The sequence below is a fragment of the Saimiri boliviensis genome, chromosome 9 (genome assembly GCF_048565385.1).
Source record: "Saimiri boliviensis isolate mSaiBol1 chromosome 9, mSaiBol1.pri, whole genome shotgun sequence".
Lineage (NCBI taxonomy): Eukaryota > Metazoa > Chordata > Mammalia > Primates > Cebidae > Saimiri > Saimiri boliviensis.
The window spans coordinates 110,024,716-110,051,489 of record NC_133457.1 but is presented as its reverse complement, the minus strand read 5'-3'; the positions used below and the strand labels follow the sequence as shown (position 1 = coordinate 110,051,489).

Below are 26,774 nucleotides of genomic sequence, written 5' to 3'. Positions count from 1 at the left end.
GGGAGGGAGCTGGTGGGAGAGTGAGCTGTTCCTCCTTTGTGTAGCTATCTCAGTATCATTGAAAGAAAATGGCCTTTCCCAACGCCTCTCTTCTGGGTGAAGCTATCCAAAACATTTCATTTTTCCAAGGGAAAAACAACTCTGCCTCCATGCACACCATCTATTATTTTGCATTTAGTAGGCCTGTGACGTGCCCAATCGGAGGAAGGTCCAGCCGCCAATGTTTCATATCATAGACTTGATGGAGTGGCCTCCCCCATGTCGTGTGGTTGGGTATAGCCCCTGCCTTCACTCTACTTCCCCTGCCCAGGGAGTGCAGAGGAAGGGATGGCACCTTTTAGGCCTGCAGTGAGTCATCTCTGCCTGAACCAAGCCCATTCATGCTCCATCACCTTCTAGAATATGAAGTCCTCGGGCGTGGGAGGATAGCTCTGTTCCCTTCCCGGTATACATTCCTTTTCTTTAGCATGGATGTGGCTCCTCGTTAAAAGAGGTCAGTTCAGTGCCCTGCTCCCTGCTTGTGCTTTTTCTAGCATGTGATCCGAGGGAACCGCCCCATCAAAACTGAGATGGCCCATCAGCTGTATGTCCTTCAAGTCCTAACCTTTAACCTTCTGGAAGAAAGGATGATGACCAAGATGGACCCCAATGACCAGGTAGGTGCTAAATGGGGCAGCTGTTTTCTCATGGCTGTGGTGCAGTACAGCCGTAGTCTGTGTGCCGTAGTCTGTGTGCCAGGCACTGTGCTTGGTCTTTGTCTGTAGAAGTAGTTTGCATCTGCCCTGGAAAATCTAGCATGATCTGCACTATGAGCCAAGTCCATTTCTGTCCTGTGGTAGAGGTGATGCCTCCTAAGGGATTAATTGGGGCCAGAGTTTGGCCCAGAAAAGCCCTGACCCACTGTTTCTTTTCCTTGCTCCCTTGGCTAGCCGATTCACCTACTATCTGTTTCACACAACAGGCTCAAAGAGACATCATATTTGAACTGAGGAGGATTGCATTTGACGCAGAGTCTGACCCTAGCAATGTCCCTGGAAGTGGGACTGAAAAACGCAAAGCCATGTACACCAAGGACTACAAAATGCTGGGATTTACCGTATGTACCTTAGAGCATAGACGGTGGGAGGCCCTCTCCCCTGATGGGAAGTCAGTGGTTCTACCCAGACAGAGCCCTGACAACCCCATGGTGGCCCTGGAATAGATGACAGTTAGGAAGCTGATGGGGCTTTAACATGTGCTTTGCATTGTTGATGGTGAGTCTGTGAGTTTATGTGCAAAGTTTGGCCTTGTGAAACAAATCCATCTGTAGCGGGGTTGGGGTCAGCTAGAATGGGTAGAGAGGGGACCTGTCCTCTTACCCAAACTGCTGGGTTCTTTGCAAAGCTAGTGTGAATATTTTGTGATAGAGTAGGGCTTGAGGATGGGGTTAACTGGAAGAAGTATTTTTTGCATACCTACTTAGCGTCCAGCAGCATGCAAGGTAGGTTCTGGGATGCATGGTGAGGCAGCCACCATCCACACTCAGGACCTCGCAGTGTATGATGGGGGTGAGAACAGCTAGGATGGAGATAGGTGCTGAGTGGTAGCAGCATCAAGAGGAGAGGCGAGAGGGCATCCCCTCAGGTCCCTGCACACTGGGAGACTACTGCATCTCAAATTGGGTGTCTTTATTTCTCTAGAACCACATCAATCCGGCCATGGACTTTACCCAGACTCCTCCTGGAATGCTGGCCTTGGACAACATGCTATACTTGGCTAAAGTCCACCAGGACACCTACATCCGGGTAAAGGCAGGGGAGCTGGCCTTCTCAGTCCGGTGCCACGTTTCCTGCCTTCCTCTCTCATCTCCCTAATCCTCCCTTTCTCTTTCCCCCACAGATTGTCTTAGAGAACAGCAGCCGGGAAGACAAACATGAATGCCCCTTTGGCCGCAGCGCCATTGAGCTCACCAAAATGCTCTGTGAAATCCTGCAGGTTGGGGAACTACGTAAGTCTCTGCAGCTCCCTCTGCTTCAGGCATTCCTTGTCATCAAGAGCTCGGTGAGACTCGAAATTATAAACAGATGTCAGTGGGGTTGGGTTGTGGTTCACACCTGTACTCTCAGCACTGTGGGAGGCCAAGGCAGGAGGATCACTTGAGCCCAGAAGCCCAAAACCAGCCTGGGCAACATAGTGAGACCCTGTCTCTACCAAAAAAAAATCAAAAAATTAGCCAGGTGGTAGTGCACGCCTCTAGTCCCAACTACTTGGGAAGCTGAGGCAGGAGGATCGCTTTTGTCAGGAGGTCAAGGCTATAGTGAGCATAGTTGTGCCACTGCATTCCAGCCTGGGCGACTGAATGAAACTCTGTCTTAAAAATAAAAAGATGACGTCAGTGAGACTGGACAACCTTAGGTGGGTTTTAATTTTGTTTTTTGTTTTAAATCGCTGCATCAGCTGGTAATTCCATCTTATACTTGTTTATGGGAATCATGGTTGTTGCTTTGAGCTGGCAGTTGGAGCCATCTTCCAATGCTACCCCATGCCTGTGGGTAAGGGCTGGCTGCGTCTGTAACAGGGCAGAGGCAGAGCAAGAAAACACACCCTGTAGAAGAAAGCTAAGGAAGTGAGAAACGCCCATCCCGTACTCCTTGTTAGCTGCAGTCCTTGGTCTGCTGTTGTTCCTCAGGACGTTGGTGCAAAGTGTCTGGACGTGAGCTCCCAGGCTCTTGTGGACAGAGGTTTCATCTTCTCCCTGTGTTTTTACTTCCACAGCAAATGAAGGACGCAATGACTACCACCCGATGTTCTTTACTCATGACCGAGCCTTTGAAGAGCTCTTTGGAATCTGCATCCAGCTGTTGAACAAGACCTGGAAGGAGATGAGGGCAACAGCAGAGGACTTCAACAAGGTCAGTGTCGCTGGACTGCTCTGAGGCCCATGGGAGGAGACCATCACACGACAGCCTCTGACAGCCGGCTGGCACCTGGAGAATCCCCGAGCTGGAAAAGCAGCTTGGTCTGCAGAGCTGAGTCACAAGACTGAGGCATTGGGGAGCCTCAGCTCCATCTGGCTGTTGCTCCCTCTGTGACCTTGAGCTTGTCTTCCACTTGGTGCCGTAGGCCCTCATTTGTCCATTGAAGTTAGCACCTGTCCCTCCTGTTCTCTGTAGAGGTCAGGAGGATAAGCATAGAAGACTCACTGTGGTTTGTTGAGTGCTTACTGTGCAGGCACTGCTGTAGTTTTGTGAACTGGGAATGTCCGGAAGGAGAAGAGTGGACTGGCATGATGTGCACACCCTGGGTACTTAATGGACAGTGGTCCCTTGGTGCTTTCAGTCCCCACGGTATGCAGCGGACTGCTGTGCCAGGCCCTCAAAGGTTGATCATCTAGGGGTGGAGCATTTTGAAGTTGATCATCTCATCATAAAAAATTTAGAAAGTATAAAGAATAAGTTACCTGAAATGACACCAGCCAGGGACAAACGTTTTTCTGTTTTCCTCTAGCCTTTTTTTTCCCTGTAGGTTTTTCCTTCGTTAGTGAGATCATACTGCACACGTGGTGTGGTGTCCTGTTTTCTTTAACAGTTGTTTTAGGGGAACTAATGCACTTTTTTAAAAACACCACGTGTGCCAGGCACTGTGTTTGCCTTTCGTATGTTGTCTCATATTCTTTTTTTTGGAGACAGAGTTTCATTTTTGTTGCCAAGGCTGGAGTGCAGTGGTGCTCTCTCGGCTCACTGCAACCCCCACCTCTGAGGTTCAAGTGATCCTCCTACCTCAGCCTCCTGAGTAGCTGGGAGTACAGGCGTGTGCCACCACACCTGGCTAATTTTTGTATTTTTAGTAGAGACAGGGTTTCACCATGTTGGCCAGGCTAGTCTCGAACTGCTGACGTCAGGTGATCTGCCCGCCTCAGCCTCCGAAAGTGCTGGGATTACAGGCATGAGCTACTGCAACTGGCTGGTATCTCACGTTCTTTATGGCAACATCTATCATGAGATGTGTCTCCCTTTCTCTCGGTTTAGAAATGAGTAGATGCACACCTAAGGATGTTAAGTGACTTGCTGAAGGGACAGAGTCAAGATGTGAACCCATTTCTTTGTGACTCCAAAAATTTATGCTCATTTCCCCACACCACTGACCAATTGAAATATATGAGAAATAAAGCATCTATCAGTGTCAGTCATGTGACCTCAATGGCCATCTAAGAAGGCATGCCTTCCTCACCCAGCAGAAGTCTGTAGTGCCTGCCCTCCTGAAGACACTGGGGTAGGAAAGAGCCTTGGTGCTCCATAATAGGCCTGTCCATTTCTCAAGAGTAGTGGTGCCAGTTGGCTGAGTTCTTCTCCTCTTAGGTTATGCAAGTCGTCCGAGAGCAAATCACTCGAGCTTTGCCCTCCAAACCCAACTCTTTGGATCAGTTCAAGAGCAAACTGCGTAGCCTGAGTTACTCTGAGATTCTACGACTGCGCCAGTCTGAGAGGATGAGTCAGGATGACTTCCAGTCCCCGCCAATTGTGTAAGTGCCATCTCAGGGGAGGCTGGCTGGGGGGTGGCCACCAGCTCTGCCTTCCTTCCAGAGCTCCACTGTCCCCTTGACCTTCCGCTCACCCCAGTGTGTGTCCGCCCCAGGGAGCTGAGAGAGAAGATCCAGCCCGAGATCCTTGAGCTGATCAAGCAGCAGCGCCTGAACCGGCTCTGTGAGGGCAGCAGCTTCCGAAAGATTGGGAACCGCAGAAGGCAAGGTGAGAGGAGACATGGGGCACTCCTTGGTGCCGGGAGGAGCCTGCCTGGATGGCCCCTTTTGTGCCCAGGCCTGTCCCAGTACTGTCCTTGCTCACCTGTTTGGCTTCCATTGTGTTCCAGAACGGTTCTGGTACTGCCGGTTGGCACTGAACCACAAGGTCCTTCACTATGGTGACTTGGATGACAATCCACAAGGGGAGGTGACATTTGAATCCCTGCAGGAGAAAAGTAGGTTCATTTCTCGGTTAATGTGTCATGGTCGCTGAACTTCTCAGGAGACAGGAGTTCTAGTCCTGGCTGTTTCTGGCTGGTCATCTGAGCTTGTACCTGTTAATCTCTCTGGACCTGTTTCCTTATCTATCAGTGATCGCCTCTACCTGGCCTACTGGTGGGGTGGTTTGGAGAATTAATGAGTTCACAGGTGTGAATGTGTTGTGTAGATTGTAAAGGGTGGTACAAGGCTAATTGAAAAGGCAGTAGTTAAGAGCAGAAGCTCTGAAGCCAGACTGGCCAAATTGAAATCTTGGCTTTGCTCCTAATGAACTTAAATTCTAATTAATTGCAAGTTAGGTCTCCCCTCTGCCTTGGTTTCTTCTCCTGTAAAGTGGGAATAATAGCCACGCTTTCCTCCTAAGAGGATTGCATGAGTAATATATGCAGAGCACTTAGAAGAGTGATTGGCAGGTAGTCAGCATAACTGTTACCAGCTGCCACTGCTGTTGGTAATGATGGCATCATCATTGCCATTGTGATGAAGGGGAGGGGAGGGAGTCACCAAGGTTCCATTCCTTGGGGATATAAATCCAAGAGCCCTGAAGTGACCCTCAATTAGCTTTGACACAGCCTTACTGGGCCATGGTCTACAGGAAGTGACCAAGAAGGAGGGAGCAGTACAAGGCCACCCTCCCTACCACCCTCACTGAGCTCAGGCAGCAGCCCTTGAAGTTTGGGGCTTAGGCTTGCTGAGCATCTGTCCCAGTGCCCCCCTTCCAGCACTGATGCAGGCACTGACAGCTTGCAGCATGAGCTTCCAGAGACTAATTCCCATCCTTTATCAGTTCCTGTTGCAGACATTAAGGCCATTGTCACTGGGAAGGATTGTCCCCACATGAAAGAGAAAAGTGCTCTGAAACAGAACAAGGTGAGTGGACAGGCCAGTTTGAGTATCTGGCCCAGTGATACTTGGAGAGTGCCATTGGCGGTGGGTTTTTCCAGGTGAATTCTTGCCATCTTTCCCTCTCTATTCCTGAATGTCTTCAGAATTTTGAACATGTACAAAAAAATATATGGAACCTCTATATATACATCACTCAGACTCAGCAACCATAGCCAATTCTGCCCATCCACTTGTTTCTCTCCTTTATCACTTCGAAGAAAGTCCCAAGTATCACATTGTCTCATCTATAAATAAATATTCAGTGTGCATCATATAGCATATAACATAACCACCAGTCCGTTAGCACACATAACAGGAAATGAAAGTAGTTAGGTTAGATATTCCACTGATGTTGACTTTCTACCAATTGTCTTATATCGTAATTTCTCTACAGATATATAAATGTTTATACACACACACACACACACACACACACACACACACACACACACACACCTTGTTTAAACCAGAATCTAAGTAAGACTGGTCTTTTACGTTTCTTAATTCATAAGTTCCCCCCATCTTTTCCTTTGCGGTTTATTAGCTCAAGAAACCAGATTGCTTGTTTGGTGGTTTCCCAGCATCTGAATGTTGCTGATTGTTTCCCCATGGTACAGTTTAACTTGTTCCTCTACCCCAGATATGTAAATTGGCAGAGGGATCTAGAGGTTTGATCCAGTTCAGGTTGGACTTTTTTCTGGCCAGACGACGTCATCAGTGGTATTATGTTCTACCAAGGGGCACATAATGTCTACTTGTCTCTTCTTTTGTGACATGAGCAGACTGTTGAAGCTCAGTGCCTCATTCCATTAGTCAACTAAGGTTTGCAGACTCATGATATTTTGATGCAGTCATTCCTTTTAATTTATGAGCTGAACCATGAAACCTGCCCTTATCTACTATTGGTTTCCCAGTAGTACAGTCTGTATAGGAAATGAGAGTAAATGCTGATTCTTCTTTTATGTACCTACTTTCAAAACAGTGAGTTAGTTCCCTGGTATCATGCAGTAGTGACCAATTTGTGTGTGTGTGTGTGTGTGTGTGTGTGTAATTGTTAAGACATTCCTATGCCAATTACAGCATGATAGAAGTTGTCCGTCATCTTGGTAATATAAAAACTTTTAAACTTACAGTCATGGACTCTGACCTTCCAGGTTTCTGAATGTTGAAAATGACTTTTTTTTTTCCAATCTTAAAAATATCACATCATCTGTGGTGTGACTTGGGCAGGGAATGGGTAAGTTAAGGTTGATTTATGCTGGGCTTCATCTCCAGCCACACTTGTGGCTGCCTAGGAACACTGATGACATTCATCTGAATCAACATGTTGGGTGATGATGCCAAGTCGCTAGGACTTTGGCCAAGATCTTGATGTGCAGACCCCAGGCTGTCCCACTGCTCTAATTGAAACCCCTTCTCCTTCAGGAGGTGTTGGAATTGGCTTTCTCCATCCTGTATGACCCTGATGAGACCTTAAACTTCATTGCACCTAATAAATATGAGGTGAGCAGTGTGGCGCTGCCTTGGACAGCAGAGCCATTTCTGTAACTCTTCAGTTGGTGGCAGGATGAGCAGAACAGGAACGTCCCCTGTGGTGGGTGGCTGCAGTGTATCATGAAGGCTGTAGACACACTCTGGGTTGCTTATCGGTGAGCTGGGTTCTCCACATTACGCTTCAGCAGCAGCCATAGGTTGTCATTACAGAGATAAGGTCAGCTAGGAATGATTCATTTACCCGGGACCAGGAAAATTCTCCCCTTTTCAGTTTCTCTGTGGTCAACTACCCAAGAGAACTTGACAGATTTCCTCCTAGGTGCTGCTGGTCACATGTTGTAGTGAATCCAGTGTGGACCTGAAAGCCAGGTGGAACTAGTCCTTCTGACAAGGGGCTTGTAGTTCCATCTGCAGCACTGGAAGAGACTAGCTATTAAATGAGTGATTGCATTTGAGACCCTGTGTGTCTGGTGAGCTCTGAGAGCCATCAGTGGGAACTAGAGGTGGGGCTTCTGGAAGAGGAGACACCTGGGCAGGGCCTGAGCCGCTGCTTGTGGAATTTTGCTGGGAGGAAATGAAGAACAAGCAGGTAGGGAACCAAGTGAGCAGCAGCATGGAACAAGGAAAATGGCAGCAGAGGAAGCAGGAAGAGGTAGGGAGGGGTAGGGTCAGAAGACTTCCTGGTTACACCCTCTTAGCACGAGACCCTCCAGTTCCATTTCTTTAGTACTTTCTCTTTAATATGTATTGACTGGATTGTTTTTAATTTACTTTTTTGGGGTGAGGGGAACAAAATTGAGATCCCACGATGACTCTTGTTTGTGTCTTGCTTCTTTTCACCTAATACATATTTCCCTTCTCTCGCTTCTGATTTTGGGGTAACTTCAGGTAGATGATGCCCTGGTACTCAGATCTCATTTTGCTGTATTCATTCATTGCATTTTTAGGTTCTATTTCATATTTGGAATGATTGCTCTCATTCCACATCAGTTTTGCCTATACTGATCAGTTCCAAAAGGAACTGTTGTGAGTCCCATCACAAAAGAGACCTTGGCAGGATCTCCTGCTGACCAGGGGTCACCATGTGACATTTTGCAATTTGTTCCCCACAGTACTGCATCTGGATTGACGGCCTCAGTGCCCTTCTGGGGAAGGACATGTCCAGCGAACTGACCAAGAGTGACCTGGACACCCTGCTGAGCATGGAGATGAAGCTGCGGCTCCTGGACCTGGAGAACATCCAAATTCCCGAAGCCCCGCCCCCCATCCCCAAGGAGCCCAGCAGCTATGACTTTGTCTATCACTATGGCTGAACCTGGAGCCAGAAACGACGGTACCCAGGAGAAGGGATTTTGGGCCCAGGAGAAACACTTACAGTCTGGTGCCTTGTCTTTTGCTTGTACAGAATCTGTAGTGATTTTGGTGGCCAGTAAATGCCAGCCATTTCTCAAACCCACCTCGGACCACCCAGAGTTTCCTCTTGGTCCCTGTCTACTAAGAGTCATGAAGACAGGGTGCTCTGCCCCCTCCATCACCATGAAGCCTGGGATTGGGCCATGAAGAACAAACAGCAGATGCCCTTGCCGTCCAGTCCAAGAAACTGCTTCCTGAAATGGATTTAACAACAGCCACTCACCCTTTCCTCCTGAGCCTGCTCTCTGATCAGCTGGATTCTCTCGTGAGCAAGAGGTGGCCCGGGAAAGGCTGCCTGCAGAGGACAGGTGTGCTGGGCGTGTCGATAGCCTTGGAGTGACTGCCTGTATCTCTCAGATCTGAGGACAGGCCTGAGGCCTCTGCTTTTGTCTTTTTTGGTGAGGGCTCACTCCAGCTTCATATGGTGCCAAGATGTTGCTGCTTCTGAGGCTGGCTCTAACATCTCTGGTCTTTAGAGCCACCAGATCTCTCTGGCCCACACAGATGTCAGAGCAGATGGAAATTTCTCCCTGCCAGCTCTCAGACTCATCCTGGCAAGTCAGAGATCTCCAGGCCAAGTCCTGCCCTCTTAAGTCTCCAGGAACGCTGCAGGGAAAACCCAGCTGAGGCCTGGGCCTAGACAGTGGGGAGGTCATTAGATTCTGCCCTCTCCCCGTACATTTATACCTTTTTCCTTCCTCAGAGAGAAATCTCCCACCTAACCTGAATTGCAGCCCTCTTCAGTTGGCTTTCCTTTGGCCTTCCAGACCCCAGGAAGTTTGCCTTCCCTTCCTAGCGCTATGGTTTCTACCATTGGCCATGATTTCAGGGAGCTGGCCGAGGCCGGCTGAGGCCACACCTGTACCAGTGGGGCTTCCCTGGTGCTGCAGCACTTGTAAACCACACACACAGCCTCTCTCCCTGCACATTGGCATTCAGTATTGGTGGCCTGGCATGGTAGGTACTACCCAATGAAGAGTGTACTATATATTTTCTTTACTATAGGCCATACTTATACAGACGTGTATATATATTTATATAAGATCTACCTATCTTAGGGTGGAACCTTGGAGGAAAATTAAATTGAGGGGAAGTAAAAAGTACATAACACTTCCAGTTGTGAGCCAAGATTGCAACCAGAGAGCAGCCAGGAGCTTCCTGTCAGTAACCATGTTTTCAATAAATACTCTTTCATGTACAAACTGTGGTTCCTGCTAACAGCTGTTTGTCTGTACTTGCTCCCTGCCCAAAGGTGAAGATTTCACCTTGACAAGACTTCATCGCAGTGTGTCTGGGAGACTCTGGAGAGCTCCAGCTGGAGCCCTTAGTCACCTTCCAAGAGTCCCTTCCTCCTCATTCGCTCCTCCCACACATACACACACACAGACATACCTGCTGGTGAAGGATGCTCACAGATTGTACTGGGACAAAGCGTTTCTGCTCAACCCTGCTGGGTACAGCAGGGTAAGGCATACTGTACACCCCCACGAACACATCCTGCTTCTTCTCCCTGCCAGGGACACAGCCAGGCAACAGCTCGAGTACTTGTGCCTTACAAAAAAGACATGCTCTTTACCCTGTGTGTTGCCTGTGCTTAGTGCCCAGCCTTCCAGCTGGTGTTTTAGGCTGCTGCTCTAAACCTTGGCCTTGGTAGCTGGGAGGCTTGAATGAGGGTGGTGATGAAAATAGATACTTTCTCTTGCCTCTGAGAGAAAAGGGTGTGAGGAAAAGCTCTTTCAAAAGGTATAGAAAGTGCATGCAATATAAGCCTTGAGGGCCGAATAAAGCCAAGACCTGGGGCAGTGACGGGTACCATTGTAGGTGCTTGGTAAGCATTGAATGAACTAATGCCTGCATGATGCCAGCTGGCGGCAGTGACGGCAGCAGTTTACACAAAGCACTGCTTGCACTCTGGCCTTGAGCCTTCTGTTCAGAGGGGCCAGGGAGCCCAGCTGAGTCACTTGCAAGGATCCACGTTTGCAGCTGGTCTTTCTGCCAGAGAGCCCAAGAGGCGGCTGGAGGAGGGCAAAAAGCACAAAACCGGGTGTGAATGTGCAACCCTAGCTTGCCCTGCCCTAATGATCTTGGCTGCAAATGCTGCCCTTTTCATCCATCCTGCAAGATGAAGAAAACCTGAACTCCCTAGGCTGGCATTTTGGGGCCACTGCAACCTGCCCCTTGGCTACTTTTGAACCACCACAGTTATAAACCTGTGCCCCAGGCACGGCTAGAGCCTTCTCACCCGCCTTTAGGATTCTGCCATCTCCTCTAGCTGGGATGCTCTCCCCCTACTCAGCCTATTGAAATTGAGATAATTCTAAAAAAGTTTCACATAGAAAATATTTCACAAATGTTTCTTATTACTTCTGGATCGCCTAAGTTGTAATGTCCCCAGCTGGCTTGAGCTCCCAGAAGATAAAGCCCATGAGATACCTATCTTCGTGGTTCATTCCATAGTTGCCCAGCACTGGACTGGACGTAAGAAAAACAATTTGTTCAGTAAAAGCAAACAAGTGACCATTTTTGGATGCCCACTGTGCAGAACACTAGCAGGTACCGGGGTTCCAAAGCAAGCCCTTGCTTGAGTGCAGGAGAGGTGCAAACAATTACAGTACACGGCTGTGTTCTGCGCCGGAGGGACTTCGCGGAGGACGAAACTGCGCTGTACCTCGAAAAGACCCGACCACCGAAGACGCCCCGCCCCCGTGCTGCCCCGCCCCCACTTTTCCGCCCCGGCTCCGCCCAGCCCTTGCAGCTTCCGGCGGAAATTACCGACCCCGCCGCGGTTCGGCTGCGTCATTCGGCCTCGCACTTCCGGTGGGAAGATTCCGGCCGGGAGCTCCCCAGGCCGAGGTGAGTGGCCGCGCGGCCCGGGGCGCTCTCGGGGTTGGGGGGCCGGAGTTGGAGCCGGGAAGCGGGCCCCCCGCCCGGGCTCTGCGCGCATTGGCATGGGGCACGTCACGCCCCTGTCCCTCCCCGGACCTCAGTTTCGCCGTCTGAGGAGGGCGCAGAGGTCTCCAAGCGCCCTCCGGTAGGGCACCTGCCCCACGCCGGTTCATCTAGTATTTCCTGAGCACCTGCGACGTGCTGGGCGCGGGACCCAGGCCGGAACTGGACATGGCCCTGCCCTCGGAGAGGCTGCTTCCCGCGGTGGGGTTGGAGCGGGCAGTAAACACGTGAGCAAACAAGGAAACGTCAGAAGTGGGAAGTGCCACGAGGATTGGGAGGGGTGGGGCATTGGGGAAAGTGTTCAGCCAGGAGGAGGTCTGCGGAAGGGTACTGAAGGCAGAAAGAGCTGCAAGTAAAGAAAGACACAGGCTTAATGTGTTTGACACATGGCAGGGGGCCGCTGTGGCGGGTGCTGGGGCCAGTGGCAGAAGTATGCGGTGCAGAGGCACGATAGTGAGAGGCCTTCCTTGTGGACCTGGTTGAGGAGTTGGGCTTAGCCTTAGGGCAGGAACTGTTTGGTGTGCCTACAGCATCTCTCTGGCTGCATTATAGATTCCAGACTTTAGGGGCGAAAGAGGAAGCAAGGAGACCGGTTAGACCAGTAGTCGTCAGCAGGTGAAAGATCACTGGTTTAGACTGTGGTAGTGGGAATGGAGGGGAAGAGAAGTAGATGGGTCAAGAAGTGTATTGAGGGTGGAACTGGCAGGGCAGGATTTGAGAAATGATGGAAATAAGTGGTCAATGATTACTTCATAGATTTTTGGTTGCGGCTGAAGTAACCAAGTGTATTATACTGGCATGTACTAAATCACTCTGGGATAGATTGGTGGCATGAGAAATAATTATGAAATCTTCTTAAGGCAACTTAAGTTTTAGATATTTGAAGTGCAGCTACCAAATAGGCAGTTAGATATACCAATCTGATACAGAGAAGGTCAGGGCTGATCTAACGAATTTAGAAATCATTGGTAAGTGGATTGGGTAGGATGAGATTATGTAGCGTTAGATTTAAGAGAGAAGAGAAGCCAGGTTCCACGCTTTAGGCACCCAATTTTTGTAGATTGAGTTGACAAGAAGGTGCCAGCAAAAAAGACCTAGAAAAAGTCCAGAAAAGCAGAAGAAAACCCAGGTGGGTGTGGTATCGTGGCACCCAAGAGAAGGTTTTTTTTTTTCTAGGAGGAGAAAGTGATCCATTGTGTAAGATAAGAATAGAGACTAGGCCTTTGCCCAGACAGCAGGGAGGAGGTGTGGTAGGTGACCCATCAGAGCAGTGGAGATAGGCTGAAGTGAGGACAGGAGGTGAACAAGTGGAGCTGGCAGTGCGGGACCCTCTGAGGAAGTTTCACGGCAAGGGGACCAAGAGGGGAGTAAGCCTCTACCATGAGCCAGCATTTAATGTTGCACCTGATGCCACTTTACTGAGTCCAGAGGTCTCCCTTTATAGTTGAAGAAACTTGAGTCCAGAGGTCAAGTAACTTAGGGTCACACAGTAGTGAGTAGGGACGGTAAGAATTGATTCTTGGTCTCTAACTCCAAAGCCCACACTCTTAAGCGCTAAACCATGCTGCCCAAGTTACAGTTAGGAAGACTGAGGGAAGCAGGTGCCACAGTGATGCACCAGCCAGCCTTACCTTGATGTGACTGCTGCCCCCAGCTAAGCTGCTCTCTGTGCAAAGTGGGGCAGAATATAGACTTTCCTTCCTGAGCAAATGAGATTTCAAAAAGAGCATTTACCCCTTTAAATCTTGTTTCCTTTATAAAATAAGGGTGGGCCATTGCACTCCAGCCTGGGTAACAAGAGCAAAACTCCGTCTCAAAATAAATCAAGAAATCAATAAATAAGGGTGGGCATCTTTTCAATTTCATGTTTGTGTCTCCAATGGCGAGCCTACAGGAGTGCTTCATAAATGCCCATTAAATGCCTAGATGATCTCCAGGGACCCTTCTAGCTGAGATTTGCCTTTGTGTTTGTGGATAGGTGACTGTCTGAATCCCAATAAGAAAATGAGTTAACTTTGAGACACTGCTCCGTAGGTGGGGTAGCCATGGAGACTTCTTGGAGACAGGGGGCCTGGGCCAGGTGTGAAGGAAGGTCAGCATTTGAACAGTGGAGGGAGGGCGTTACAGTGCTGCAGCAGAAAATGCAGCAAAAGCAGAAACTGCAGAAGAGTGAACAGACTTTCCTGCCTTGGAAGCCACAGGAGGATCCATGAGGGGAGAGGGCCAGGAAGAAAGCTTAGTGCCAGCATGTCCTGTGATCTGCCTGTCACAGGACAGGGTCAGCAGTGGTTCTCCACAGGGACCAGGTTTGGTCCCCAGGTGACATATGGCTGTGTTTATTTATTTTTTGTTTGTTTGTTTGTAGAAAGTGATTTATTTAGAGACAGAGAAACAGGAAGAGGAGACTCAACAGCTAACTCTCACACTGAGTGAGAGAATCCAGAAAGATGGAATCCAGGAGAGGAAAGCAGCTTCCACACTGAGTGGAAAGGAATAGAGAGAGATGGAGTTTAGGAGGGGAAGACAGGCTTCCATGAGAGAGTGTGGAAGGGGACCCCAGAGGGGAAATCCAGGAGAGAGGGCTCCCACGAAGGGAGTGTTCGTGGAAGGGGATCCAAACATGGAGTCCATGGCTGTGTTTAGAGACATTCTTGGGTATCACAATTTGGGATGGGGGGAAGGATGCGACAGGTGTCTGGTAGGTAGGGGCCAGGGATGTTGCTAACCACCCAGCCATGTAGAGGATGGGTTTTCTCCCAAAGAATTATCTGTCCCCAAACAAGCGGTATTGCCAAGGTTGAGAAACCTGGTATAGAGGAAAGAGTGTGGGTTTTGTGGGTTATTTTGGTTTCATTTTGTTTTGTTTTGTTTTTGAGATGGAGCTTCACTCTTATTGCCCAGGCTGGAGTGCAATGGCACGATCTCGGTTCACTGCAACCTCCGTAAGCTCTGTAAGCTGGGATTACAGGCATGCACCACCATGCCCAGCTGATTTTTGTATTTTTAGTAGAGATAGGGTTTCACCATATTGGCCAGGATGGCTTGATCTCCTGACCTTGTGACCTACCCACTTTGACCTCTCAAAGTGCTGGGATTACAGGCGTGAGCCACTGCACCCAGCCGAGAGTGTGAGTTTTGAGATCTGTAGATACGTTTGAGGGCCATGCACTCCCCGTGTTGGAGGAGCTTACGGTGGCGGTCACAGGAGAAGGAGAGAGAACTGTGTAGGAAACTGCCACAGTCATTTGGGGAGAGGATGGTGGAGACGGTAGTGGTGGAGTTCGAGAGATGTGCTCATATTGGGATATTTCTGAAGATAGAGCTGACGGTTACTGATTGAATGTGGGCTGAGGGAAAGAGAGTAGTCAAGATTGACCCTAAGGCTTTTGGCCTGAGCTGATAGGAGAGTAGTGGAGCCATCTGCTGGGATGGGAAGTAGGGAGAGGAGCAGGCTTGGATGAAGCAGGGTGTGGAAAACAGGAGTCAGTTCCGAACACTGTAGATGTGAGTGAGTTGCCTGACATTACACATCCAGGGGAAGAAGAGGTTCGGTAGGCATTGGATATTCTTCTGGAGTTCACGGGAATCAGAGCTGGAGTATACATTGGGAAGACGTCAGCTTATAGAAGGCATTAGAAGGAATGAGACTGCATTAGGTCAGGTAGGAGTCTCAACTCATTGAGTCTAACACCTCCTTTTTATTACAAATATTTTGTTAACAGTCCCTTTTATTACCCTAAAATGAAACAAATGATTAATAACTGCCTACATGTAATTTTTAAAAATCAACAGTGCCCTATAACATAAAAGGAAAGTAATTGACAGTGCAACAAAATATGTTTCAATATGTAAGTTACTGAGCACAACAGTGTTGGAGGTCACAGTGAAGCAACAGTTGCTGTCCCTTCTGTGTGGACCCTCTGGGAGTGTGGTGGCCACAGGCACAGTCTGGCACAGCCATATTATGTTGCACCTCAGAAACCACTAGTGCCATTGCCGTAACTGATGTGGTTTTTCCAGAATGGGAACTTTTGCTACCATTTTGGCTATTTTGAGGCAATTTTGACCATTCTTAAGTCTCCCTTCATTGTACACAGGCATCGTATTCTTGGAAATGTTAGTTCACAGTAGAACCGTGGGAAACCTGCCCTGTGTTTACATATAAACAGTTACATTCTAGGTTCAGATCATTATAAGCTGATCTTTCCCTTGTATGAATGGTAGTCGTGCAGGATGCAGAGCAGGGTTCGGTGTGTGGACTGCCCCTTCCTCCCCACTCACCGAACGCCGGGAGCAACCCTCAAACACAGCACAGGTTTCCAAAGCTCCTCTCAAAACAATTGTAGCCCCAGAGATTCCTTTGGACACAGCCAGCTCCCTGTTTGCCCTGGGGAGGGGAGGTAGCACAGGTTCCAGAGTGCAGAATGGAACGGAGCAGCTCCCTTCAGAAAGGTGGGAAGGGAGGTGGAAAGAATGATCTGGAAGCCTAGGAAGGCTTCAAGAAGAAGGTGGCGTTTCATCAAGATGGGACTGCCTCAAAGGAGGAGCCGTGGTCCGGGGGACACACAGATGAAGCAGCAGGTGTCGTGACACTGAACCTGAGGCTCCTCTGGGCACAGACAGGTCTACCCGGCCTGCTCAGGGCGCTCATCAGAGTTGGCTGGATTGACAAGGAGGCTGGGAGTGGTTTCATTTGGCAAGACCGGTAGTCGGTAGTCGATAAGAGTGTTCCAGTCGTTAGAGTGTTGGTTTCCTGCTCCGTTTCTAACCCCTAAAGACCAGACCAGTCCCCTGAATATCACGTGCCTGCTCTCTGACAGTCATCAAACCAAATAGAGAACTTAAAGCATGCCAGGTGTGCGTAAGGCGGGTGTGGACACACTGGTCCCTCTGTGCCGCTCGTAGCCTCTCAGCGGACACAGACGTTCATTACTCAAATCACACCTGCACGAGTGCCGTAAAGTAGGGGAGTCATGAGAGCCGCTTGTATCTCAGGGGACTGATTAAGGGGATGGGGCGGGGTCCCTGAAGAAGTGGCCTCTGAACTGAAGATAGGTGGGATCGATGAGGAAGGACGGAAGGTTGGGTGCAGTGTTCATTCATTTCCTTCAGATGACAGGAAGGAAGCTGGGGTTTGGGGAGCTGAAAGGTTTCCAGCGGGGCCAGGTTCTGGAGAGCCTCTGGCTGAGACTGAAAAGACCAGCAGGGCCAGGGAAGGCTCCCGGTCTTTATCAGAAAAGTCCTGGAAGCTGCTGAAGGGTTTTAAGCAGTGGCCTGACATGATCAGATTTGTGTTTTAAAAGGTCACTTTGGTGGCAGTTCATGGAGAGTAGCTTGAGGTGACAAGCGGACATGGGTCTCTGGGAGGGCCTGTGCCCGTTTGCGCAGCCCCTCCGGAGCCCTGAGTCATGCAGCCTTCAGTGGCACCCGTGGCTGTGAGAAGCACAGTCTCTGCCTACAGCTCCAGAGCTGCCCTTTGTCCCCAGCAGCAGACCTAGGGACTCGTGAGAGCTGCATCCGGTTAACCATGGGAAGGCTCAGCACCAGCCACCAGCCCCTTAGGTGAGGACTCCGCGGGGGGCTCCGCTGACGGTTCCAAGTCATGGAGCTGCAGAGAGCTCCTCCAGCCAGGAGACGTTCTTGGTGAAAGCTGTGGTCCAGCTCCGCCAGCTCTTCCCACACGTTGTCTTCAAGAGGGGTGCCTGCCCCCGCTGACTCAGGAGCTCGGGTGCTCCAGCGGCCGCGAATGGGGAGGTGGGCCCTCGATGTGGCCTTTGTGTGGAAGGCGGTGTTGACCCTGGGGCTGGTGCTTCTCTACTACTGCTTCTCCATCGGCATCACCTTCTACAACAAATGGCTGACAAAGGTACCGGGAGGCCTTGCCGGGCAGGGCGCTGGGGTGGAGGTGGCCGGAGCTATGGTTATGGTGCCTTCATGCTTACCAGGAAGGCACAAGCTTCCACCAGTCTAACTGGAAGCCAGTCGCAGCTGGGGTGGAACAGGGCCCTCCAAGACCACCGCACCAGGGTTCCCTGTAAATGTTTGGATCCAGGGGAAACCAAGGAGAGCAGGCGGTGTGAAGGGCCGAGCTGGGAAACGGGGGCTCAAGCAGCAGCTGTTGACCCCGCTAGAGAAGGATTTCAATATTTTAATCAGTGATACAACGCAGTGGCCTGCCGTGGCTCTGACTTGGGCATAGGCCTTGAGGAGGGCTGGGCAGGTCGCTCGAGAGTGTGTGGAAGTGGTGGAGACAGCCCCAGGCTAGAATTGAGTCTCTGGGCTGCCACCTGTCTTTGTGACCTAAGAGTCCGTGTCATTCCAAGCAGTGATACTGTAGCTAAAGGCCCTACACACACAGCAAGGTCCTCATGAACCACCGAATGAGCCCCACTCCAGCAGAGGGGCAAGAAAGAGAGAGCTGGTGGGGGGCAGGCTGTCTAAACCGAGCCGGGGTGTCTGCTTTGGGCTCCATACAGAGCTTCCATTTCCCCCTCTTCATGACGATGCTGCACCTGGCTGTGATCTTCCTCTTCTCCGCCCTGTCCAGGGCGCTGGTTCAGTGTTCCAGCCACAGGGCCCGCGTGGTGCTGAGCTGGGCCGACTACCTCAGAAGAGTGGCTCCCACAGGTAGGTGGGGGACCCTGGGGAGGGCAGGGCGGGAGGAGGGACTGGAGAACTAGGACAGGGACAAGAGACGCTCGCATGCCAGAAGCCGAGTCCCTCCCCTCTTCCTGCTCTGTTCCTCCCCTGCCTTCTTGGCCTGGCCTCCCTCCACCCGCACTGCTGCCTCTTGCCCGCTGCCCCACCACGCACCCCCAAACCTTCTGCTGCACCCACGGCTCCCTCGCCCCACAGCAGACACCGAGCCTGGAGTGCAGCCCTGAGGCCTGGAGATACGTGGTGAGCAGGCAGGGTCCCTGCCCTCGCAGGGCTGTGACACGGTCATGGAGGGCACCGTGGAGACCAGGGAGGGGACCGACCCAAGGCCCGGGGCCCTCGGCTGGTGGAGGAAGATTTCCTCGGTCAGGTGCTGAGTAGGCCGCGGTCTGAGGGATGCATGGGACTGGCTGGCGAGGAGGGGCCTGAGTGGCTCCAGGGAGGTTTAGTGTCAGCTCTGGGGTCTGGAAGGGAACTCGGTGTTTCGGGATGCTAAGAACCTGGTGCTGGCCAGAGGAAGAGTGAGAGATGAGACCTGAGCGGGTGGGCGGGGATCACATCCTGGAGGCCCAGTTCCCCCTGGCGGAGTTGTGTTCCATCCTCAGGGAAAAGGGTTTCCAGTAAGGAATTGACTGGATCGGGTTAACACCTCGGCTCAGGGGATAGCCGGCATGTTTGTGGAAAGCACACCAGGCCCAGCCAGTCGGAAGGGGCCCAGCCTTAATGCTGGAGCAGCCCCCTACCCCTTGGGGGCCGGATATTAACCCTTCAGTTGCTGGTGGAAAAGAAGGCCGGAGGGCCCCACAGGAGGAGCCGGGATGGTTCAGAAGTTGGGGGCGCTCAGGTGCCTCAGGGTGGCAGCTCACCCCAGCACAATGTGGACCTCCCACACTGTCCTGTGGGTGCCCGTGTCTCCACAGCTCTAGCGACGGCACTTGATGTGGGCTTGTCCAACTGGAGCTTCCTCTATGTCACCGTCTCGCTGTGAGTACCGGCCATGCCCTGCTGCCTCCCTTCAGGCTCAAGCTCTCTGTCTGTCCAGCGGGCTGTCTGCACGCCTGGCCACCAGGCCAGCCACTCCACCACTCTCTGGGACCAACCCCTGCTCTCTCAGCCTCTCCCTGGCACCCAGCAGCTCTCCGGGAAGTCGCCAACCTTTTCCGTAAGCCCAGCGCAGTGGGGATGCTGTGCCCACCTGCCAGGCAGCGTGGGGAAGCCAGGGAGCTCACCCAGAACCCCCACCGCCAGAGCAGGGGAGGGCAGGCTGCCAGGCCACAGACAGGCGGCCACTGGTGGGTGGTACACGCAGCTGCAGGAGAGCCCTGTGTGGCCTGGGGCCCGTGCAGGAGTGTCTTCCCTCTGATGTTTTGCTTCAGCGAGCACAGTTCCTGCCTTCTCATCCTCCCATTTGTCATCCTTCCTTCCCTCTCCTGGGCTCCGCTGAGGGTTAGTTAAAGAATAGCACTCAGGGAGCTCAACGTCAGGCTGCAGCCTCTTCTCCCTGGTGATAACCAGAGGCCTCTTAGTCAGAGATTCCTTCTGATTAAAGGTCACTTATCAGCCCAGATGACTTAGCCCAGCTTCGTTTGGTCATTTGGACCCAGGTTACCCCCAGGGAAGTCAGGGAGGCCACACCTGCCTTTCTAGCTCAGCGATTTGTGCTCTGGCTCCTTTCTTGGTGACGGGTCTGAGCCCTGGACTCCAGCGGTGCATTGTGGGTAATTTTTGCTTCCAGGTACACAATGACCAAATCCTCAGCTGTCCTCTTCATCTTGATCTTCTCTCTGATCTTCAGGCTGGAGGAGCTGGTGAGGCCCAGCTGCTCTTTTGTCCCTCCTGCCCCCACAGATGCTAAGAAGAAAAGGGAAATCTGAGCAGTGGGTTGTCCCGCTGTGTGACAGAGGAGCCGAGCCCAGCCCAGGTGGCAGTAGCTCGCTTCCTGAGAAGGGACCTGGACACGGGCAGTGATGACCGGAGGAGGAAGCACTCCAGGACGAGGGTCCCGGCAGAGCTGGGTCCGGGAAGCTCCCTGCTGTGGGAGACGGTAGCCATGTGTGTTAGGCCCAGGGGAGGAGGTGGGGCCCCTTGGCCTAGGACAGCTGTCAGTGTGGCAGAGTGAGCGGGGCTGTTGGCATACCAGCATGGATGGGTAGGCAAGGACTGTCCAGGACCCCCTGGGGTAGAGCTGGAGAGTAGAAGGATTTCCTGCCTCAGGGGCAGCCAAGATGGCTGCTGACCCCAGACTCCGAATGTGATGAACCCTTGACCCTGAAGACCCCTAAGTTAGCTGCCACTGCTCTCCATCCTCCCAGCGCGCTGCACTGGTCCTGGTGGTCCTCCTCATCGCCGGGGGTCTCTTCATGTTCACCTACAAGTCCACACAGTTCAACGTGGAGGGCTTTGCCTTGGTGCTGGGGGCCTCGTTCATCGGTGGCATTCGCTGGACCCTCACCCAGATGCTCCTGCAGAAGGCTGAACTCGGTGAGCACGTGCCACTCACCCTCCAGAGAGAGGAACCCTGGCACAGGCAGGGTGGAGGCAGGGCAGGGCCGGGCCAGACCTGATGGTGCCCGTCCCCTGCCCTGCAGGCCTCCAGAATCCCATCGACACCATGTTCCACCTGCAGCCACTCATGTTCCTGGGGCTCTTCCCTCTCTTTGCTGTATTTGAAGGTACGTTGGGCCATCCCTGTCAGGGTCACCTCAGTGCAGCAGACCACAGATCCCTGCCCTGAGCCCAACACAGTGGGAGCTGCAGAGGTTATTGAGATCAAAGATGCAGTCCCTCCCCTGGAAGCACATGGTTCCAGACAGACATGTAAAAAAATGGCTGATGAATGCCCAGCATGATAAATGCCATGGAGAAAGCACATGTAAGCACATGTAAAATCCAGGGAACATTCACGACAGTAAGTGTGCATGGAGCCCTGAAAGTGCAGCAGGGCTGTTCTGATCTCTTTAAACATACGAACTCATTTCGTCCTTCCAAAAACCCTGTGTGGCAGTACCATTATCCCATTTTGCAGGTGGAACAAAGTGAGGCCCAGAGAAGTAAAGATAATTTGCCCAAGGTTCCATAGCTCATAAATGAGCCAGAATATGAAGCCAGCAGCCTGGCTCCAAGTGGTCCAGCCCTACTCTTAAGCACCCTATCCTGCCTCTAAGGAGCGGGGAATCAGGGATTGTTCCAAGATGCTGGAGTAATGAGGCAGGCCATAAAGGCTTCCCCGGCTGTGGTTTTAGAGGGTGAGTGGGATTCTGGCAGGCTACAGGGCCCAGGGCATCTGGGAAGTGGGAATAGGAGGCTCAGCCATGTCCGGGCATGGCACAGCAGGTTGTGTGTTCAGGGAGTGTGGGCCACACAGAGTCAGCAGAGGGTGGGCTTCCGGAGCGGGGGCTGAAGGCCAGGAGCCAGCACACAGGAGCCTGGGGACATGGTCAGCTGTTCCTCCGCTGTCTTCAGGGAAGAGGAGAGGCCTGGAGAGTTGCGTAGGCTGGGAGGGGTGGCACCATTTTCCTTCCTTTGATGTTTTGGGATTAGCCTTTGTCCCCTTTCTGTTTATCCTTCCTCCCAGAGTCCCGTCTGCCCTCTGGGTCATTACAGAAAATTCTGTCCCACATCCATTTAAGTTTCAAGTGTTGAAGCGTCTTGAACCTCCCTGAGAAAATTATTCTGAAGCCCCGTTGTCCAGGAAACTTCTGTTCAGGGCCTCATTTTTTTTCCTCTTTTTAAAATCTCTCCCCGTTCCTTCATTATGCCCCCTTGTGCCAAACACCACACTCTCCCTCCCCTTCTGGGTGTTTACATCATGCCTCATCTCTGCCGAGCCTCATCTGAAAGCCCCTGGTAGTCGTCACTTAGCAAAGCTGCATGGATTTAGCTCCTTTAATCTTTTCTGGTAAATTAATCCCCCAAGCGCCTTCATTACTTATGTTGCTCTTCCCCGAATTCCTTCAATTTGCAGAGGCCTTTGCAGTACTGCTGAGCCCAGCACCAAACAGGATATCCTGCATTGTGAGGCTGTTTGGCCTAGGGGGACTGTCACTCTGCATTTCTTTGGTGTTTCCCTCCAAAAATCTCAAAATCCTCCTCCAGCTTCCAGCTACCGTAGGTGTCTCTTGGGCCCAGGCGCAGGCCCCCCTTCACCCCGTGCTAACGCACCAGGAGGGCTTTCCTGTGGGAGGACGCTGGGAGTCCTTCTCCCAGATGGACAGTGTCGGAGGGACCATGACTCCTCTGAAAGTCTAAGCAGAATTTGGGGGGTGGGGCGTGTGCATGCCAGTGTTTCTGGAGCAAGGGGCCATGGCTTTTGTCATGTGTTTGTGTTTTCTTTTTGGGAAATGTTCGTCAAGTGATACCGTGGGTTGGAGGAATACCGGTCTGGTCCCAGGCCTCTCATTTTATCAATACGGCCCAGAAAGGGGACACATCTCAGCCCAATCCCACAGCTCTATACTAGCAAGACCTAGTTAAAATGAACGTTTGTAGGGATGGAATTTTGTCCCTGTTTGTAGGCTGACGTGTAGCCCAGGGAGCTTCCCCAGTGGGCCGGGGCACTGTTGGCCCTTCCTCACTTGTGGCTGCCCTACCTTCTTTGGCTCATTAGTTACCACAAGTCCAATGACCACATGAGGTCAGCAGCCACGAGCCCTTCCTGCCAGACCAGTAAGTGAGTATGCAGGGCACTTCTGTCGTCTTTGTGCGGTGCCACCCTCCTCTACTTTAGCCTGGGGGCTCGGACAAGCCCTCCCCATCGTCCCACTAGGATCCTCCTCATCCCGCTGGGATCGCCGTCATCCCGCTGGGATCGCCGTCATCCCGCTGGGATCCCCGTCATCCCGCTGGGATCGCCGTCTTCCCGCTGGGATCCCCGTCGTCCCGCTAGAATCATTGTCATCCCACTAGGATCCTCGTCATCCCAGTAGGAGCCCCGTCATCCCGCTAGGATCCTCGTCATCCCGCTAGGATCACCGTCATCCCGCTAGGATCACCATCATCTCACTAGGATCCCCATCATCCCAGTAGGGTCCCCATCATCCCGCTAGGATCCTCCTCATCCCACTAGGATCCCCGTCAGTCATCCCACTAAGATCCTCCTCATCCTACTAGGATCCTCCTCATCCTGCTAGGATCCTCCTCTTCCCACTAGGATCCTCCTCATCCCACTAGGATCCCTATCATCCCACTAGGATCCTTATCATCCCACTAGGATCACCATCATTCCACCAGGATTCCTGTCATCCCGCTAGGATCTCCGTCATCCCACTAGGATCTGGCTTATGTTGCCCCTGGGCTCTGGCAGCCATCGTGGCTTCCCTGGTTTCCCCAGGTCTCAGGCTGTCTGAGATCACTTTATACCTCCCATGCTTTTTCTCGGCCACAGTCGGCCAGCAGGTTTCAGTCAGGACTCACTGCGACAGTGGAAGATCTCATGTGGCTGGCATTGGGCTGCTGAGGCAGCCCGGGACCCAGCTCCCACTCTCCCCATTGCTTTCAGGTCTCCATTTGTCCACATCTGAGAAAATCTTCCGTTTCCAGGACACAGGGCTGCTCCTGCGGGTACTTGGGAGCCTCTTCCTTGGCGGGATTCTCGCCTTTGGTTTGGGCTTCTCTGAGTTCCTCCTGGTCTCCAGAACCTCCAGCCTCACTCTCTCCATTGCTGGCATTTTTAAGGTACAGACTTGGGGGTGATGCCAGTCCTGTCTCGGAGGGGGAGCCCCAGGGATTTCTCACCAGCCGTTTCGATCCCAGCTTTTACACCCCAGGGCCCTGCTGAGAAGAGCTGGAAATGCCCCATTAGGTAACAGGCACTTTGCTGAGTGCTATGCTGGCCCCTCCTGCCTTGACTGCAGCCTTGTGAGTGGGCATGATCAGCCCCCCACCCCATAGACAGGGACACAGGTGGAGAACCGCCCTTCCCCAGGGGCACAGCAGGGGCCTCAAAGCCAGCTCTGACCCCACTAGGCCTGGAACGCATTCACATTTTACCTTGACTGCCAACTCTGGCATTGGGCAATGGCCTGGAGCCACAGGTTGAACAGCCCCTATCCAGACTCATCAGGAAAGAGTTCCGTGATTGATAGGCAGTGTTCGTCAGGGCCACGGCCAGGGCTAGTGAGACCCTGAGCGAGCGCCCCCGTGGCCAGCCTCACTGTACTGCCGCCTCACAGCCCTGTCCTTCGCTCTCTCACCTTCTCACTTTTCCCTCTCCCTCCCACACATTTCAACAGCCCTCCCTGTTCAGGGACAGGGAGGGAGTTTTCTCTTTGGCCAGGCACACACCAATACCAGAGCAGTGTTGCCTAAACCCAGACATGCGGGCCTGCCCGAGGGTCTTCTGGCGAACAGCCTCACCACTCCTGTTTGCAGTCTCCGTTTATGGAGAGCCCTGGGACCAGTGTGTGTCCTCAGAGCCTTGGGTAATGCAGCATTCTCGTGCACAGGCTGAGGGTTCCCCTCTGTACCTGCCTTCTGGGGCAGCAACCTTCATCCTTGTGGATACGGTTCGAGCTGAACACCCTGGTCCCCAGCCTGGGATCTGGTTTACCTCTTTTACTCATGACAGAATTCTGTGACAAGCACCTCCTTTGTCACATCTCTCAGAGGGAGGCTGGTGGGGCAGCACCACAAGCTGGCCAGGTCCCCTGACCTCTCTGCCTGACTGGGCCCATGATTTCAGGTGGATCTTGATCTGCCCACCTGAGTGTACCCAGTGCCCCCGCCTTCCACCCTCCTGATCACTCCCTGCTGACCATGCCCCCTCCCGCTTCTCTGCCCCCAGGAAGTCTGCACTTTGCTGTTGGCAGCTCATCTGCTGGGTGATCAGATCAGCCTCCTGAACTGGCTGGGTTTCGCCCTCTGCCTCTCGGGAATATCCCTCCATGTTGCCCTCAAAGCCCTGCATTCCAGAGGTAACCTGGAGCCCCTTCCGGAAGCCTCTGTTTTCAATCCTCCTCCCTGTGACTCTTAGTGACTTCTGATGCAGGAATTGTGCCCAGTGGCTCTGCTGCTGTCACTCCTCTAGGAAGATGTGGGGGTCATCTCCAGAGTGGGGGGGAGGGCCCTGGGTGGCCCAGCACACCTGCAAATCAGGGCAAACCAAGAAAACCATGACTGGGCCTGTAACTGTAGTCTCTCTCTCTCCCAAGGTGACGGTGGCCCCAAACCCTTGAAGGGGCTGGGCTCCAGCCCTGACCTGGAGCTCCTGCTCCGGAACAGCCAGCAAGAGGAAGGTGACAATGAGGAGGAGTACTTTGTGGCCCAGGGGCAGTAGTGACCAGCCAGGGCGAGTGGCTTAGAAGCAGGCCACCCCCCAGCCTGCTGCCAGCACTTACTGTGCTCAAGCCTGGGGGGTTCTTCACGGTATCTGGGAGCTGCGGATGGGGAGTCGTCATGTGGTGGGGCCAGGCCAGACACTCGTGACTCCTGCCCCTCCCTTCAGAGCTTGGTCACACGAGGGGCGAGCACCAGGCCAGCATGGGTCCTGGCCGGAGCTGGGCCCAAGCTGTGCTGGAATCACAGCAGGAGAAGCGAGTGGGCTGGTTCTTCCCAAGCTCTGACAGCCAAGACTCATTTCCAAGGCACAGCAGCTTTCTAAGGGGACCGGGTTTGGTCTGTGGAGCAACTGGGAACAGGACCTGGAGGGGCTAGGGCCTCATTACCTGGGCAGTGTCTTCTGAGAGAGCAGATTTATTTATAGTTTGGAAATAAATGGTTCACGGTCCACTGATCGCCTTGTGTTGCTGGAGGCGTAGGGCAGGGAGGGGATGATGTGGGTCTCGCCTCTCCTTTCCTGTCCCTGCCTGGGGCCTTGTTCAAACGACTGGTCAGAAGCCAGGCCTGCTTCGTTTCTCGTTCCTGTTCGAGCACCAGTGCCCTCCCCATGGAGCCCCACTGCACCTGCTGGCAGGAAATAACTGAATATTTACTGTGAACTGCATTCTGGAGACTACGTGCTTTCACAGCCTAGTTTGAATCCCGGCTCTGTGACTAGCTGTGTGACCCTAAGCAAATGACCTAACCTGTCTGTGCCGTAGTTTTTTAATCTGTGAAATGGGGATAAGAATATCTAAGAGTCCTTTTGAAGATTGAGTCAATATTAGCAACAGATTAAATGTTATATAAGCGTTTCTTTTAATCCTTTTAACAACTAAGAGACTAAATCCTGGAAAAGATAAAGAGCTGCTTAAGCGGCCAGGCTCGGATTCACGTCCAGGTCTGTGTACCTCTGTGTGCACGTGCGGCACGTGGCTGATCCACACCGCCCCCTGGAGGGGTTTATGGTCCCCTGGGTCCTGGGCCTTCTACTCCTCTTGGCCAAGTCCCACCTCTTCTCTGGACTGCAGTCCTCTCCCAGGTGAGGAAGGGAGGGGGCAAG

General features: G+C 52.3%; 2 protein-coding genes across 4 annotated transcripts in view; both read left to right on the top strand.

Annotated features, from left to right (window-relative positions):
* Window positions 1-8,772, top strand: part of ELMO2 (engulfment and cell motility 2) — a 39,609-nt gene extending 30,837 nt beyond the window's left edge. Inside the window, exons 11-21 of the mRNA XM_003936477.4 lie at window positions 534-656; window positions 962-1,096; window positions 1,680-1,784; window positions 1,879-1,987; window positions 2,755-2,891; window positions 4,338-4,501; window positions 4,615-4,727; window positions 4,849-4,956; window positions 5,787-5,869; window positions 7,310-7,387; window positions 8,491-8,772. Coding sequence (XP_003936526.2) covers window positions 534-656; window positions 962-1,096; window positions 1,680-1,784; window positions 1,879-1,987; window positions 2,755-2,891; window positions 4,338-4,501; window positions 4,615-4,727; window positions 4,849-4,956; window positions 5,787-5,869; window positions 7,310-7,387; window positions 8,491-8,691 — 1,356 coding nt within the window. The 3' untranslated portion in view covers window positions 8,692-8,772. The remainder of the gene's footprint in view (window positions 1-533; window positions 657-961; window positions 1,097-1,679; window positions 1,785-1,878; window positions 1,988-2,754; window positions 2,892-4,337; window positions 4,502-4,614; window positions 4,728-4,848; window positions 4,957-5,786; window positions 5,870-7,309; window positions 7,388-8,490) is intronic.
* Window positions 8,773-11,569: 2,797 nt separating this feature from the next.
* Window positions 11,570-26,126, top strand: SLC35H1 (solute carrier family 35 member H1). 3 transcript variants are annotated; one of them, XM_010346927.3, is made up of 10 exons: window positions 11,570-11,644; window positions 17,230-17,606; window positions 18,217-18,367; window positions 19,318-19,381; window positions 20,133-20,205; window positions 20,710-20,878; window positions 20,986-21,069; window positions 23,895-24,070; window positions 25,179-25,308; window positions 25,546-26,126. In XM_010346927.3, the coding sequence occupies exons 2-10, from the start codon at window positions 17,487-17,489 to the stop codon at window positions 25,668-25,670; spliced, it is 1,092 nt and encodes a 363-aa protein (XP_010345229.1). In that variant the 5' UTR covers window positions 11,570-11,644; window positions 17,230-17,486; the 3' UTR covers window positions 25,671-26,126. The 3 variants fall into 3 exon arrangements, with proteins under 3 accessions (XP_010345229.1, XP_039335185.1, XP_010345232.1); XM_039479251.2 differs by having other exon boundaries at window positions 11,575-11,644; window positions 17,227-17,606; XM_010346930.3 differs by lacking the exon at window positions 11,570-11,644 and having other exon boundaries at window positions 17,519-17,606; window positions 18,288-18,367; window positions 19,318-19,559.
* The last annotated feature ends 648 nt before the right edge of the window (window positions 26,127-26,774 follow it).

What these genes read in the sequence shown, in the direction of transcription:
- SLC35H1 (XM_010346927.3), top strand. Translation starts at nt 17,487, where the DNA reads ATGGGGAGGTGGGCCCTCGATGTGGCCTTTGTGTGGAAGGCGGTGTTG. An exon ending in CAGAAGAGTGGCTCCCACAG is followed by an intron (nt 18,368 to 19,317) that starts GTAGGTGGGGGA and finishes GTGTCTCCACAG; the next exon opens with CTCTAGCGACGGCACTTGAT. An exon ending in TCTTCAGGCTGGAGGAGCTG is followed by an intron (nt 20,206 to 20,709) that starts GTGAGGCCCAGC and finishes CCATCCTCCCAG; the next exon opens with CGCGCTGCACTGGTCCTGGT.